The sequence below is a fragment of the Balaenoptera physalus genome (assembly GCF_965194825.1).
Source record: "Balaenoptera physalus genome assembly, chromosome: 12".
NCBI lineage: Eukaryota > Metazoa > Chordata > Mammalia > Artiodactyla > Balaenopteridae > Balaenoptera > Balaenoptera physalus.
The window spans coordinates 28,365,521-28,382,391 of NC_138897.1; the positions used below are offsets into that span (position 1 = coordinate 28,365,521).

The 16,871-nt window shown below is 39.7% G+C and overlaps 1 protein-coding gene across 4 annotated transcripts in view; it reads left to right on the forward strand.

Annotated features, from left to right (window-relative positions):
• Nucleotides 1-16,871, forward strand: part of EPG5 (ectopic P-granules 5 autophagy tethering factor) — a 128,802-nt gene that overhangs the window by 70,125 nt on the left and 41,806 nt on the right. For all 4 annotated transcript variants that reach the window (XM_082416690.1, XM_082416689.1, XM_082416692.1 and 1 more), the window contains exons 26-29: nt 412-583; nt 1,714-1,876; nt 9,711-9,853; nt 11,027-11,183. In XM_082416690.1, the coding sequence (XP_082272816.1) occupies nt 412-583; nt 1,714-1,876; nt 9,711-9,853; nt 11,027-11,183 (635 nt within the window). The remainder of the gene's footprint in view (nt 1-411; nt 584-1,713; nt 1,877-9,710; nt 9,854-11,026; nt 11,184-16,871) is intronic.

A 16,871-nucleotide genomic window follows, 5' to 3' on the forward strand; every position in this document is an offset into this window, starting at 1 on the left:
AGCTACCATCTTTCTAAAGCTTGCTTAGAGTTATTCAGTAGATCCCTTTTACAGTAGTGTCAAGTCCAAACACCTTAGCATGTTATGCAAAGCTGTCTAGGGTGATAATTTAAGATTGTGAGCAGTAGGTCTTTGACTATCATCAAGACTTTTTGAGGATAAGAATTCTATTTAATCATATCACATGCTCCTGAGCTCCCAGCTCCTGGTAGAGTATTATTAGGCTGGTGGGTGATCCCTCAAAACTGGCAAGGAACAAAAGATAATTTTATTCATTTAGGCCTCTGATGATTTAAACAACTATTCTTCAGATCTCTAACATTCTTTATGAGGGTAACAGATTAGTTTTGTAGTACATTATGACCTAGTAGTAGCCATTATTCAGTAAATATGACTTAATTTTTTTTTCAGCTAAAGAAAGGGTTTTAAGTAACCTGCGGAAGCACGAGGACCCCCAACCTCCCCTTGTTCTGCAGCTAATGAGGCCTCCTGTGCCAGTTATTTCCTCAGCCTCGATCCTGAGTCAGAAGGACGCCATCCGGCTGGTACGCACAGACCTGAATCTGCTGCGGCAGCAGGCCAGGTAAGACCACAAGCCCTCCAGGATCATGCTTCTGTGCTTGCTGCTTTGACAGCCTGATGAGTAGCACCTAGGAGAGCTTCTTCATTAGCCTTCTCACCACCAGGGTAATTTGACCAGACTGGCTCAGATGGTTACCTTAGTTAACCAAGTTGTGACAAGTCTTTTAATTTCATGTGGAAATTACATGGTGCTTTCATGGCCTATATAAATTGTACAGTTTCTTGTGGCATTTCCAAGTGTCAGCAGTGCCAGCTAAATTTTTTTCTTACGCTTTTCCTGAGGAAATCTTCTGATACTGGAAAGATGGTGTTAAAAGGGAATGAAATGAGATTTACTCTCTTTTGTCAGTGCTTTGCTCTCTTACTCTCCATATTCTTTTAAAAATTGACACAGATACTTGATCGAAGTGTGGGAAAGTCATTTTAGTATTTGAGTTCACAGTGGATACAGAATGATCACCTGTATAAGGTTTTGATCGTAGCTTGTGATCCTGTGAGGAGGAGTGCGTGTAGAGTTTGTTTTATTTATAAAGTGAAAGAGTTTATCTTCGCAAAGCCCATGGGAATCAATCTCTTATTAGCCCTTTATCCCTTGGTTGTCTTTGGTTTAGTCATGTATCGTATGTGTGTTGTTTGCACATGCACCACACAGGCCGCCTGCACATCACCGTAATAATCAATACAGTTAAAACAGTGTTGACACCCATGTAAACAACTAGCTTTCCATGTCTTCCACATCTCAGTTTGGATTGCTAATATCTAAAAAGTCTCTGATACTTACAAATAAAGTCCCCCTTTAGGATGATTAAATCAGGATGGAATTCTCATTTGCTCTTCTGCATTTAAGGGTTCATTTAAAAAAACATTGTTGATATAACACAGATTCTAAATGGAGCTTTGTTTCTGGCTAAAAAGTTGTCTTACTTTTCCTTCCTTTTTTAACTCTCTGACTGCCAGGGAGAGGGTTTGGGTAAGTCTTGGCACACACACCTTTGGTTTTTTGTTACTGTGGAATTCTTGTGCCTTATCGTTCTCTAATGCAGGCTGGGGGTGACTGGAAGCCTTTATCACTTATCATAAAATCTTTCCTAAGACTTTTTTTTTTTTTAACCTACCGATGATGTTTTTCAGAACTGCAGCTCTTCGGGAATCTCAGCAGGTTGTGCTGGACAGTGAGCTGTTGGACACAATGCCCAAGCAGTATGTTAATCGAGAAGAACAGACCACGCTACATTTGGAGTGTAGAGGCAGTAGTGGCAAGAAGTGCCAAGGAGCAGGAGTTGTAACAGTTCAGGTAAGATTAAGTCTCTTCATAATTCAGAGAATTTCATTTGCATCCCTAATATTGGCATATCATTGAGAAAGACTGAAAGAAGTATTTAGTACATCATCCATGTCCCAAAACATTTAATAGTTTTGGGGAGAGTGAAGATACACACAAAGCTAATCACTTATTTCCATAAGTGTTGATGAGTCTTGTAAGACAGATAGTCAAGATAGAAATGAAAAGAAAAGGGGAATAATTGAGATGATTCTTGGAGAGAGGGGCTCAAACTAGTGTTAAGAGATTTTGGTGATGATAGTTTGGATTCAGTTAGAAGGAATGCGGGAACGGGGTCACCATGACTTCACCTAGGGGCCAGTGGCTCAATCGATCTGTTTCGGTTGTTTTTTTGGGGGGCGTGATTCATGTTGGAAAGGTTGGAACTCACATTGGAAAGGATCATCACGTGGGGGCTCTGGCTGAATGCTGCGGGTAGTGGGGAGCCACTGAAGACAAAGGTGGGAGGCATGTGCGAAAAGCAGATCAGTTGGGTGGAGCTTGCTAACAGGCCAAAGTTGGGTCTATGACATCGTAAGGACTTCAGAATGGAAGGTTAGCCTTAGCCAGTATGTCATAGCGCTCACTTTATGCCAGGTAGAGTCTAAACACTTTACAGAACTTGTTTTATCCTCACCACAATACTGTAAGGTGGGTATCTTTATTGTCTGTGTTTTCCAAGTGAAGAAATAGAGGCATAGAGAGGTTAAGTTACATATCCACGGTGACGCTGCCAGTGAGTGGCAAAACCAGGAAGGCCCAGGCATTCCAGCTGCAGAGTGCATGCTCCTCAGTCACTGCACGGCACTCTTTCTGCAAGTGAATTCAGTATTCCGTGAGCTGGGAAAGAAATGCTTGGAGACAGGCGCTACCTGCTCCTTGACTACACTTGCACAAAAATAGCTCCTCTTTTTTTGTTGGCTTTTACAAATTGGGGTATTTATTTTGCTGACTCTTGGTTGTCTTTCAAAAATTTCCCTTCTTTTTGTGCCAGTCCATATTTTAACAGTTCTAATGTATTTTTCATCAGTTTCTTCTAGGAGACTGTTTTCTTAAAATGTCTTCTTTGAAATAATTTTTTATACTCATATTTTTTATTACCTTCAAAATTCATTTCTAATTTTTTTCAACATAGTTGTATGCCTCTATTAAGAAATTTGGCCTGGAATGTGAGATTCCTAAATACTGAGATAATATCTTTGGCCAGGTACCTTATGAAGTTAATTTTCTTTTGGTGTGTTTTTATTCCCCCAGTTGCTAATGCTTTAGCAAGACTAAGGTAGAGGTGTTTAAGAAGGATCACTTGCTAAAATAATAAAACCGGAAGAAAAGTTTGCCAGCTGAGGGTGGAGTTTGAGTTGGTGGGGAAAAGGCTGAAAATGTATCCAGTTATAATAAAAAAGGGACATTTTATTACCAATCTGTGTTTTTACAAATATGGTATTTTTCCATATTTTGAAATTACATATCTTTGTCAGGCTGTTAATTCTATATAGAGAAGGGAATTCTCCTAAAATGCCTTTTTTTAAGGGACTACTGAGATAAGTACAAAGAAATGTCTTTCCAATTCTGGCTAATAGCTTACTGTTTGAAGAGTTGTAAATATTTGCTGTCCCAGCCAAAGAACAGGTCTGATTGCTTGACCTCCTATTAAATTGCAGGGTCTTGGCGGTGGAAAATACCACTAGGCAGACCTGGGAGCTTTAATTCTAAGCCTACCAGTGACCTGTCTTTTTTCCTTTTCAGAAAAAGGGATTATAGTCTTGATTTATCTGAACCCTTGAATTCAAATTTCTTTTATAACCTTTAGTTTGTTAATTCTGAAATAAAAAGGTACACCTTTTCTAAAATACCTTCAAAATAATTTTGATTGGAAGGAGATCAGAAAGAAGATGATCTATGATAGGGATTAAAATGAATATGCCTTAGATTTTGCTTTTACAGACAACACAAAAAATACTTTTCAAAAGAAAAATTGGTAGATGCTAAGATTGCTTGAAGGAAGAAGTAAAAAAACAAGAAAGGACAGACAGCAAAAATAGAGGAGATTTTATAGAAGCTTAAAGAATTTGAAAAATAACTGTGTTTTGTGGCCATAACCTCATTAGAAATATCCAAGTTTTCTTAAAGCACATTTTAATTTTCTGCTGGCCTTACTTGTTGCCCAGTGCCCTGACTTTCAGTTTGGGAAGTCCCATCATTTGGAAAATCCAGAAGCTTGGGAACTCCCACTGATGGCTCCTAGAAGTATCAGTATCAACAGTACTACTCCAGCCATTATTTTGCCTGATGATGCAGATGTGCCAGGGGAATTAAAAATGTAAAGACAGCAAGCAACTTTCGTAGTCTGAGACTTAAATAGGATTTCTTTGGAAAATTATATAGTAATTGCTAATTCCAGCTGTCCTGGGCAGTATTTACTGGTTGATACTTCTAGGAACTGAAGATAAAATTTTTTTTTGCTACTCATTAATGGCTAAGAGCAAAGTGGAGGAAAGTTAAAACTCTGGCTGCCGTGAAGCTTGGGCGTTATCTAAGCAAGTCAGTTAGGTTTGCTCTGATTTTTTGTTAAATATTGTACTTGAGTCTAATGCTGTCCATTACACGAATGGATGACTTTAGTTTGTAGGAAGAGAGGTGTTTGTCAGGGGTAGGGAAGGTGAGTTCTGAGTGTTTATGGCTCATCAAGAAACTGTCACTGGGAGAGAGTATTCCTGAAGAAGGTAGATGGTGTTATTCTTACAGTGTAAAACTGTAGCCCCTCCATATACAGGCGTCCAGTGACCACCTCGTGGTTGTGATTAGTAGTGTTGATCCTGGTTGACATCATTCTATCATCTGGTGATGTTGAACATCATGAGGCCTCTTCTAGATTCCTCGGATCTCTAGCCACTTCTCAGTTTCCTCCAGGGTTCCTCAACGCTTGGATTGCTGGTTGTGCTTGGTTCTACTCCTGTCCCTTCTTCACTGTGATACCAGCTGCTTTTTCCTTTTGTCTGTGCTGGAGTTCTTAATCTGGGGTTTGTGAAGGGTCTTTAGTGGGCCAGAGAAGACCCTGAAAGTGTATAGAAATATTTTTTTTCCCCTGGAGAGTTCATAGATTCAGTCGATCCTCAACAGTCCATGACCCCCGAAGGGTCAGTCCATATGTTGATGACTCCTGTTCTGTTTGTCTAGTCCAGATTTCTCTCTTGAGTTCTAGGTCTAGACTTCTTCTTGCTTACTTAACGTTCTATGAATGTCCCATAGATACCTCAAACTCCTTAGGTCCTAAACTAATCTCATCTTTACCTGTCAAACCTGTTTTTTCTGTAATTCCACTTACCTGGGCTCCCAAGATGGAGACCGAGGCATCAGTATCCACATCCCCCCCCACCCCCACCCCTATACTTCCTATCTAGTTGCTTTCCAAGTCATATTGGTTCTGCCTTTGAAATGGCTTTAAATGTATGCCTTTCTCTGTTTGTATTGCCATTGCCCTATGGTCGGCCCACATCTCTTCTCCCCTGAACTAATACAGCAGCCTTCCTGTCCATAGTCTTTCTCTCTATCTAGTTCATTTTCCACCATTCATCTTTTTAAACACAAATCTGATCACATTTCCGGGCTAAAATCCCACGTTGGTTCTCTAGTATCTAAAAGGAGTATGTCTCTTAGGACCCTCCATAATCTGTTCTTAATCTTTTTCTAGCAACATCATTTACCCTCTCTTCCACTCTCCAAACCTTCTGTTTTCTAGCAATTTAGACCTTTTCTGTTCTGCAAACATGACATGCCTTTGTTCTTAGCAGATGCTGTTATTTGTTCTCCCCCACTCATTTCTGAGCTTCTGCTCATCCCTTCATTCCTTGGTTCAGGCAGCATCTTTTCTTGAGGTCTTCTTGACTCCTCTAGTCAGACTGAGATATTCCCTCCTCTTATCGCAGCTTGAGCATGAATGCTGTTGTGTGTTACCTGCTATTTTTCCTACCAGACTGTAACCTCTTTGGGAATCGAGCTCCTGTCCTTATTCATCTGTATTACCAGTACCACCTAGAATGGCTCTTGGCACATGATAGGTACCCTTTAATACCCCTGAATCAGTCAGTGAGAGCCACAAGCACACCACTTGTTAGACTGTATTACAGCTTGTTTTGTGTTAGGATTAGTTCTGTAGCCTTTAACAGATTTTGAGTTACCTGAGGGTCAGGATCTTGTCTTTTTCATGTTTATGTTGTCAGTGCTTCACACAGTCAGTGTCACAGAATGGATGTGTTTGAAGGAATGAATGATGGATACATACCCTTCATAATGATCTCCCTGAAGATATTATCTGGCTGTGGAAGACATGGAAGTTGGAACTTTTTCCTACTAGAAATTGGCAATCATTTTTGATCCTGCTTACCTTTGGCCAATTTAATGCTTAATTGGCCAGTTTAATGCTTTCCAGACAAAATCCTGACTTAAATAGCACACACTGCTCCACTTACCTTTTTACTCTAATACAAGTGTCTCCCGGGCATTCGATCTTGGAAAACAGTAAGGCTGGTCATACTTCAGTGCACTACTTTATTTCTCAGCCCTGTTCAGAGTATTTCTTATCCCTTGCTTGGGCACTCTCACATTCCAGGTAATCTGCTAGGGGCTTTGCTTACGTTTTTCATTTAGCTTCACAGAATGAGGAAGAGAAAGCAGGTTCAGAGAGACTCAGAGACTTGTCAAACTCACACAGCTAGTAAGTGGCTCAGTTGGAATTCAAGCCCGCATCTATTTAAATTCAAGAGTTGTGCTTTTCCATTCAGTATTGGGAAATGGCCAGGCCATTTGCTTTGGCTGTTTCAGCTCTGATTTTTGAAAAGTAGCTGATCATGATGGTCAAATCTCATTTGAATTAACATGTGTACCCGTTTCTTTCTGAGTTAGTGTGATAGGAGTGCTTCTTTTTCAGTGATTAGAGAATTCCTGAATTGGATGAATTTTTAAAATCAACTTCATGGAAAATAATTTTATATTTCAAGTGTGAATTTTAAGTTCTAAAATTAAAACATGTTAAGTGTATTTTAAATATAAATTTCAATGGCTCTTTTGTAAAGATTTCAAATTATATCATGAAAATATCTTATTGCTTAGTAGAATTTTTCTGTGAGGGAAAGCCCTGGAAATTTCCAGCCATCTGCAAATGTTTGAACTATGTGTAGCTTGTTTTGGGTATACAAAAGCCAAAGATATTTTCTGGGAAGTGAGACGTGCCTCTTCTGTGGTCGCCTCTCCTAACAGAAGCCTCTAATAATTTGGTGATATTCCCTGAGGATATGGGGTGATTTATAATAGGGTTCCTTTTGTTGTTCTTTGGTATTGTGGGGCATGTTTGCTGGACCCAGGACTGATTTATTATCATGTGAAAAATTTGCTCATTCCTAGAAATGAAAGATGGAAAAGACCCACTGAGGGCCTCACATTATTTTAACAGCTTACTGAAGCACATGCTTTGTGCAACTTTTGTATTTCTTTGTCTACTTATAGTGACTCAAGGGGACGGGCTTCCAGCATGCTGCTTTGTTCTATTGTCTACAGCTTCTTGTAATTATGAGCTGGTAGTCATTCAATCTCTCTCACCTCCCCTCAAGTAAGAAAAGAAAACTTTTAACAGTGGTAGGAACAATGAACAAAAATAAGTAGACTAGGAAATTATGATAATTTTGGGTATTTTTGTGAGAAAGTTTAAACTTTCCTAAACTAGTTGATTTTCTTTTATTCTTCAGCATAAGTAGTTTCTACAACATGGGGTGGCAGTTTTAAAATTCAAGTTACAAAGTGATTTTAGTCTTTTCTCTCTGCATTTCCCAGTCAAGTGAGCCTCTCTTTTTTATTACCCATTGTCTTTCCACTTCCCTTCATTCTTACTGTCTTCCTTCCTCCTCTCAGATTCTCTCTTTTCCTCTCTTTGATGCTTTCTCTCCAGGTCAGCCAAGGGCTGTGACTCTCAAAGACCCAGTTTAACTGTACTTGATGACATATTGGGCAAAAAAGCTGACTGCACATACTCCTGAGCACATTTTGGGCTATTAAACATTGGCCTGTTATTTGAAAGATTTGAAATAAAATATTTGTATTGATTCATTATGTGGTTTAATGGAAGTAATTTACTTTTTTTAATCTTTTGTTTCTCCAGTAGTAAAAATTGAAGTAATTGTTGTTAACTTTATATGCTCTTGGATATTCACTTTTATGCCGTTTTTTAAAAATTAAACAATACTTTATTGCTAAAAAATGCTAACCATCTTTTATGCCTTTCGATTCGTAGTAACAGCTTATTATTTCTTTAAAACAAGAAGTTTTATAAAGATTTTTAACACAACATTGGTGAGTTTTGTGGAAGAAAGTTATTATCATGATCATAAAAGTAGGGGCTCAACATGCCATCTGTCAGAGTTGTGCTGCACTGGGCTGCTGTGTAAAGCAAAACAAGCAGGACCATTGCCCTTCAGGAGCTTTTGATCTGGAATTTATGAAAATAACTCTGGCAGGGATATAAGGGATTCATTTGAGCAAGTTTGTAAATTAAGTAATTACGTTATTTATAAACAAAGGATACCTGTAATCACTGTAGTGGTGACTGAGGTCTGGGTTTGGGCAGGTGCATATAAAAGAAAATGTAGACTCTACTGCTCACCCAAGTGATTGGGGAAGACTATGTGAAGAGAATGTAGGATTTAAAATTCCTGCTTTCTAAATGTTCTGGTCTCTTCAGCATTTCCTGCCATGCCTGCAAGATAAGCCCAAATTCCCTAACCTGCATTAAAGGTATCTCTAAGACAGGCCCCCCTGCTCCCCAGTCTGATTACACTGCCCTCTTCAGCCCTGACCCCCTACTTGGTTGAGCTCCTCTTGGCTGTCCCTCTGTCCTGTCCCCCACAACTGCCACATTGTGTTGCAACCTGGGCCTAGGATATTCTCTGTATCTGTCCACAGGCAAAAAAGGACATTAAAAATGTACATACAAAGCAGTTATCGTATAGGTCACCATCAATTAATTAGAGAAAGGGATATTAACAACCCCCTCAAATAGGAAAGACATAATCTTAAATAAAGTATAGTTTTAAAAAAATTGAAATAAATTTAGTTTTTTTTTTTAAAAAAGCTAAAATTCTTCTTATTTTTCACATCTTTACTGAGAACCAATAAAAATTTTATCAAAGACCGGCTTTTAGGAACCACTGAATTAGTCAATTGCGCTTTCCTAGGCACGCAACTGGTTTGGGCACTTCTTGTATTTTATCTTATTTTTGGTGTTTCTTTTATAAGTATATATCTTTTCTTCCTTTCAAAATGGCAGTTGTTTTATTAACAGATTTGTATCATCTTCTTTTTATGTTTAGTGCAGATGAAACGTGCAGCCACAGTGTCTTGAGTCAAATTATATGTGCTTCTGGATTGGGAGAACAGAGAGGGGTTATGGTTATGGGGAGGGATGGCCAACAGAGGGGGGCTTGATGTGCTTCAAGAGAAGCCCCAGTGGTGGGAGACACTGAGTTTATTTTTGATGAGAATTGGAGCATTGAAGCATGAGTGATTTAGAACATAGCCTACAAAAGGATCTGAACCAGCAATGAACTAATTCAAGTTTGATTCTTCATGAAAAGCCTGAGATTCTCGTATAGGTTTTTGACGTTTTTTCCCCCATCCTTCTCAGGTTCAACTGAGAGTTTTGAGTTACAATATTAGTTGTAATAATATTCTCTTTATCAAATACCCAGGATATTTGTAATAAAATATCTAGAAAGCTGTAGGGGCAAATAAGTCTGTTGACCACTTCAATTTTTGTTAGTTTGAAGGTTTGCATAAGAATGAAGCAATAAGCCAACAGCTTCATGTTTTGCGAAAAGAAGTGAAGCAGTTGCAAGCAGAAGCTGCTAAACCACCGTCACTTAATATTGTGGAAGCCGCTGTGCATGCCGAAAACTTGATTACGTAAGTTTTGAGGGCATTATAATTTAAAATACTATTTGTTATTACTGACAGTAATCATACATGCTGCTATAGCCACCAGTCACCCACTAATTAGTACAGGGATCAGCGGCCTTTGGGCCAAATCTGACCTGCCATCTATTTTTATAAGTAAAGTTTTATTGTGACATAGCCATGCCCATTTATTTACCTAATGTGTATGGCTTTTATGCTACAATGGCAGAATTGAGTGTAGTGACAATTTATAGCCCATAAAGCATAAAATATTTATTATCTGGCCCTTTGTAGAATAATTTTGCTGACCCTTGAATTAGGAGGTGATACATTGTATTAGAATTCAATCACAGAGAGACTTAGTGCTTAAGTTTTGTATTAAAGTCACATTTACCCAGGATGTCATCACTGAGCAAAGTTGGCAGTGGAATTGCTCAGGGGAACTAGGGCTCTCAGGTGTAGTTGCCAACTTGCGTTTGACTATTGTAGTTTCTCTTAGAGCTCTCCTTTTTCTTCCCAAAGCCACCAGGACATTACCTGGGAAAGGGGAGGTTGACTCTGCCTTTTACTACAGAGGTGACTGCATGTTCTAACCAGCAGTGAATCGCCCAGTAGATTAGGATGGTGGTGTGGACAGGGGAATTGAGACCTTTTGTGGGTTGGATTGGGGGTGGGGGTCTGAGAAGGAGGAGGAGATAAGGTGAACAAGAGGTTGATGTTTCTTTTACTAGGAAAGAAACTCAAAACAGAGTGAGAATTAGAAGAGAGATATCTTTTATTCTAGGATCTTGTTCTATACAAAAATCTTTTTCTTCAACCTAAGTCAGTATTTTGAATTTTAAAATTTAGGGAAATCAAGGTTCTTGTGTTTAAAAATATGTATTTATATTATAATATGTGAAATTGAGTAATAAATTATGAATTACATACAATTATGAAAATATTTAATGTTAATAAAGGCTGAATTTTTTCCCCCCAGGAGGACATAAAATCACTTCTGTGTATTGAAAAGTTGTTGGGTCAAGTTGGAAGCTATCCCGTGAAATATTTCTAAAGTGACATTCATATGGGGCTCTGAGGACTCTTAAGAATATTGCCTGAGAAATGTAGAGTATCAGGGAAACACTGTGGGTCTGAATTCTTTTACTGTAGACCAATAGCCTTACCTACATTTTCCCACAGGGCCTTAGTGAATGCCTACCAGTCGCACCCCACCCCTGGGGTTCAGAAGGTTGGCATCAGCCTCTTCTTTACTGTTGTGGATTACGTCAGTGATGAGACCCAGCGTCATCCTCCCACAAGGCAGTTCTTTACTTCATGCATTGAGATCTTGGGACAGGTAAGGTTATCCTGTGTTTTTAGCCTTATTTACATATGATGAGTCCCTACAGTGTCCTCATTACATATAGTCAGGGTTGACTCCACACTTATATTATAGGTTCAGAGTCTTACCTAAGTCAGAAGCCCCTTTGAATTGCTGACTTCTCAAGATGTTGTTGGAATTGTTGATATGGAATTCTGCTTTTCATACAAGAGATATTAAATTATTAATATATGTAAGTCTCTGGGGAGACATCAGATTCTATCTTATGCTGTGTTAACAGTGGTATTACCAAAGCTCTTTATTGTTTATAAAATTCTTTTTGATTCATTATTTTATTTCACCCTCACAGTGACTCTGTGTGATTGATAGCATTCCCATCTTAAAGATGAGAAAACTGATCTCTAAAAGATTAAGTGACTTGCCTAAGGAATACAGCTGGTGAGTGCTGGAGCTGAGAGGGACCCCAGGTCGTCTGACTCAACATTCTGTGCTTGCTCCACCTGTCCATCGCTGCCTCCCAGTTGCTAGTCACCATTTATTTACTTATTTGACTTATTGTTAAATATATGGATATTTAACAAGGGCAGGGGCATTGTATCCGTACAGATTTATGAAATGTGTCATAAAAGCAAGAAATGCCACTTGCTGGAAAACATATAAATACTAATTGATCAGGTACTCTCACCCAAATTCAATTAAATAAGTACCTATTTATTGGATACTTTTAGGGAGGTGATACTGAGCAGATTTTAAAATAGATGTTTTAGAATAGATTTTTGCCTGATTATAAAATTGTTGAGTGCTTATTATAAGCAATACAGACAGCATAAAAAGTGTAAAGAGGGGGCGGAGTCAAGATGATGTTCTAGGAGGATGCGGAATTTGCGTCTCCTCACAACTAGGGCACCTACCAGGCACCAGAGGGGGACCATGGACACCTAAGGGGACGGAAGGAACCTCCAGCGACTGGGCAGGACGTGGGGTGTGGGGGGAGTGCAGGGGGAGGAGAAGTGGAGGTGGGACGGGAGTGGTGCCCCTGAGGAGCGGCTGGGGGAAGGGAAGGGGGGAATTGGGGAATGATTGGGAGGGCAGAGGATCAAAAGGGAGCGTGGCCAGGTTTCCCCTGCCCACTTGGGCCCCCAGGAACCTGCTGAGCTCCCCGGCCTGATCCTCTGCCCACCTAGGCCCCCTCCAGCCACACGGGTCCTGAGGGAGTGGGAGGGAGGGAAGGGGGAGCAAAAGTAAAGGCCAGACCTCCGGGACCGGCATCCCTGAGGGGTGGCTGGGGGAGGGGAGGAGTCCTACACCAGCGGGACCCACCCACGGTTAGGGGTCCAGCGGCGACGGGGAAGACCCTGGGGGAGATGGTGGGGGAGGGGCATGAAGGAACGGAAGGGAACGGGGCCAGCGCTTTCCCTGGCCACTTAGGCACCGGGAAGCCTGTTGGGCTCCCGGGCCTAATCCTCTGCCCTCAGAGCCTCCCTCCTGCTGCGCAGAACCCAAGCCCCGCCCCTACACCCCCACCCAGGGCCCCACCTCTACACTCAGAGACCCCCTCCAATGCGCTGGGCCTAAACCCCACCCACACACCCTCTCCCAGGGCCCTACCTACAAACTCCGGAACTCCACACTCCAGAGGCCCTCCTTTCCACGTGCTGCCTCTCCCCTTCCACACAGGTCCTAAGCAGAGGCCCCGCCCCACGCTTGAACGTCGCCCCGCCTAGGCCCCGCCCCCAAGGCCTTTTCTGGCTGCATGGATCCTGAGCCTAGGCCCCGCCCCACACTCAAACGTCATCTCCCACCTGCCTAGGTCCCGCCCCACCCTAAACCCCACCCCTGCCTAAATTCCACCCTGCCTAAACTCTGCCCCCATAGCCAAGGCTTTTTTTTTTTTTTTTTTTTTTCCTTTTTTCCTCTTTTAGATTGGGGTTCTGTTTTACCTTGTTGATTCATTGTTGTTAATTCTTTTATATTTTTATTTTTCCTAATAAATCTTTTATTTTTCTACTTTTACTCTTTAAACTTTGTTATTGTTCTCTCCTTTGGCTTGTTCCCCCCTCCCCCCCCACCCCCCGCCCTTTTTTTTTTTAGTTTTTTTTTCTTTTCTCTGTTGTGGTTTTATTTTACCTTGTTGCAGTTGTTTCAGTTATAGTTTTATTTTTCCTAATATAATTTTTGTCTTTCTAATTCTGTTTGTTTTTTATTCTTTGATATTGTACTGCTCCTTTTTTTCTTTTTTCTCTTTTACTGCTCCACGAAGCTTGTGGGATCTTGGTTCCCAGGCTGGAGGTCAGGCCCGAGCGCCTGTGGTGGGAGGTCCAAGTCCAAACCACTGGACTAACAGAGAACCTCAGACTTCAGGGAATATCAATCGGGGTGAGACCTCACGGAGGTCCTCACCTCAGCACCAAGACCCAGCTCTATCCAACTGCCTGCAAACTCCAGTACTGGACGTCTCAGGCCAAACAACCAGTAAGACAGGAATACAGCACCACCCATCAAAAAAAAAAATGAAACAACAAAAACATGTTACAGACGAAGGAGCAAGGTAAAAACCTACAAGACCAAATAAATGAAGATGAAATAGGCAACCTACCTGAAAAAGAATTCAGAGTAATGATAGTAAAGGTGATCCAAAATCTTGGAAACAGAATGGAGAAAATACAAGAAACACTTAACAAGGACCTAGAAGAACTAAAGAGCAAACAAACAATGATGAACAAGACAATTACTGAAATTAAAAATACTCTAGAAGGAGTCAATAACAGAATAACTGAGGCAGAAGAACAGATAAGTGAGCTGGAAGATAAAATGGTGGAAATAACTGCCAGGGAACAGAATAAAGAAAAAAGAATGAAAAGAGTTGAGGACAGTCTCAGAGACCTCTGGGACAACATTAAACGCACCAACATTCGAATTATAGGGGTCCCAGAAGAAGAAGAGAAAAAGAAAGGGTCTGAGAAAATATTTGAAGAGATTATAGTTGAAAACTTCCCTAACATGGGAAAGGAAATAGTCAATGAAGTCCAGGAAACACAGAGAGTACCATACTGGATAAACCTAAAGAGAAACACGCTGAGACACATATTAATCAAACTATCAAAAATTAAATACAAAGAAAAAATATTAAATGCAGCAAGGGAAAAGCAACAAATAACATACAAAGGAATCCCCATAAGGTTAACATCTGATCTTTCAGCAGAAACTCTGCAAGCCAGAAGGGAGTGGCAGGACATATTTAAAGTGATGAAAGGGAAAAACCTACAACCAAGATTACTCTACCCAGCAAAGATCTCATTCAGATTCGATGGAGAAATTAAAACCTTTACAGACAAGCAAAAGCTAAGAGAATTCAGCACCACCAAACCAGCTTTACAACAAATGGTAAAGGAACTTCTCTAGGCAGGAAACACAAGAGAAAGAAAAGGCCTACAAAAACAAACCCAAAACAATTAAGAAAATGGTAATAGGAACAGACATATCGCTAATAACCTTAAATGTAAGTGGATTAAATGCTCCAACCAAAAGACATAGACTGTATGAATGGATACAAAAACAAGACCTGTACATATGCTGTCTACAAGAGACCCACTTCAGACCTAGGGACACATACAGACTGAAAGTGAGGGGATGGAAAAAGATATTCTATGCAAATGGAAGTCAAAAGAAAGCTGAGTAGCAATTCTCATATCAGACAAAATAGACTTTAAAGACTATTGCAAGAGACAAAGAAGGACATTACATAATGATCAAGGGATCAATCCAAGAAGAAGATATAACAATTGTAATATTTATGCACCCAACATAGGAGCACCTCAATACATAAGGCAAATGCTAACAGCCATAAAAGGGGAAATTGACAGTAACACAATCATAGTAGGGGACTTTAACACCTCACTTTCACCGATGGACAGATCATCCAAAATGAAAATAAATAAGGAAACACAAACTTGAAGTGACACGTTAAACAAGATGGACCTAATTGATATTTGTAGGACATTCCATCCAAAAACAACAGAATACACTTTCTTCTCAAGTGCTCATGGAACGTTCTCCAGGATAGATCATATCTTGGGTCACAAATGAAGCCTTGGTAAATTTAAGAAAATTGAAATCGTATCAGGTATCTTTTCCGACCACAACGCTCTGAGACTAGATATCAATTACAGGAAAAAAACTGTAAAAAATACAAACACAGGGAGGCTAAACAATATGCCACTAAATAACCAAGTGATCACTGAAGAAATCAAAGAGGAAATCATAAATTACCTAGAGACAAATGACAATGAAAACACGCTGACCTAAAACCTATGGGATGCAGCAAAAGCAGTTCTAAGAGGGAAGTTTATAGCAATACAGTCCTACCTCAAGACACAAGAAAAATCTCAAACAATCTAACCTTACACCTAAAGCAATTAGAGAAAGAAGAACCAAAAAAACCCGAAGTTAGCAGAAGGAAAGAAATCATAAAGATCAGATCAGAAATAAATGAAAAACAAATGAAGGAAACAATAGCAAAGATCAATAAAACTAAAAGCTGGTTCTTTCAGAAGATAAACAAAATTGATAAACCATTAGCCAGACTCATCAAGAAAAAGAGGGAGAGGACTCAAATCAATAAAATTAGAAATGAAAAAGGAGAAGTTACAACAGACACTGCAGAAATACAAAGCATCCTAAGAGACTACTACAGGCAACTCTATGCCAATAAAATGGACAACCTGGAAGAAATGGACAAATTCTTAGAAAAGCACAACCTTCTGAGACTGAACCAGGAAGAAATAGAAAATATAAACAGACCAATCACAAGCACTGAAATTGAAACTGTGATTAAAAATCTTCCAACTAACAAAAGCCCAGGACCAGATGACTTCACAGACGAATTCTTTCAAACATTTAGAGAAGAGCTAACACCTATCCTTCTCAAACTCTTCCAGAACATAACAGAGGGAGGAACGCTCCCAAACTCATTCTACAAGGCCACCATCACTCTGATACCAAAACCAGACAAAGATGTCACAAAAAAAGAAAACTACAGGTCAATATCTCTGAACATAGGTGTAGAAATCCTCAACAAAATACTAGCAAACAGAATCCAACAGCACATTAAAAGGATCATACACCATGATCAAGTGGGGTTTATCCCAGGAATGCAAGGATTCTTCAATATACGCAAATCAATCAATGTGATACACCATATTAACAAATTGAAGGATAAAAACCATATGATTATCTCAATAGATGCAGAAAAAGCTTTTGACAAAATTCAACACCCATTTATGATAAAAACTCTTCAGAAAGTAGGCACAGAGAGAACCTACCTCAACATATAAAGACCATATAGGACAAACCCACAGCCAACATCGTTCTTAATGGTGAAAAACTGAAACCATTTCCTCTAAGATCAAGAACAAGATAAGGTTGCCCACTCTCACCATTATTATTCAACATAGTTTGGGAAGTGTTAGCCACAGCAATCAGAGAAGAAAAATAAATAAAAGGAATCCAAATCAGAAAAGAAGAAGTAAAGGTGTCACTGTTTGCAGATGACATGATACTATACATAGAGAATCCTAAAGATGCTACCAGAAAACTACTAGAGCTAATCAATGAATTTGGTAGAGTAGCAGGATACAAAATTAATGCACAGAAATCCCTTTGATTCCTGTACACTAATGATGAAAAATCTGAATGAGAAATTAT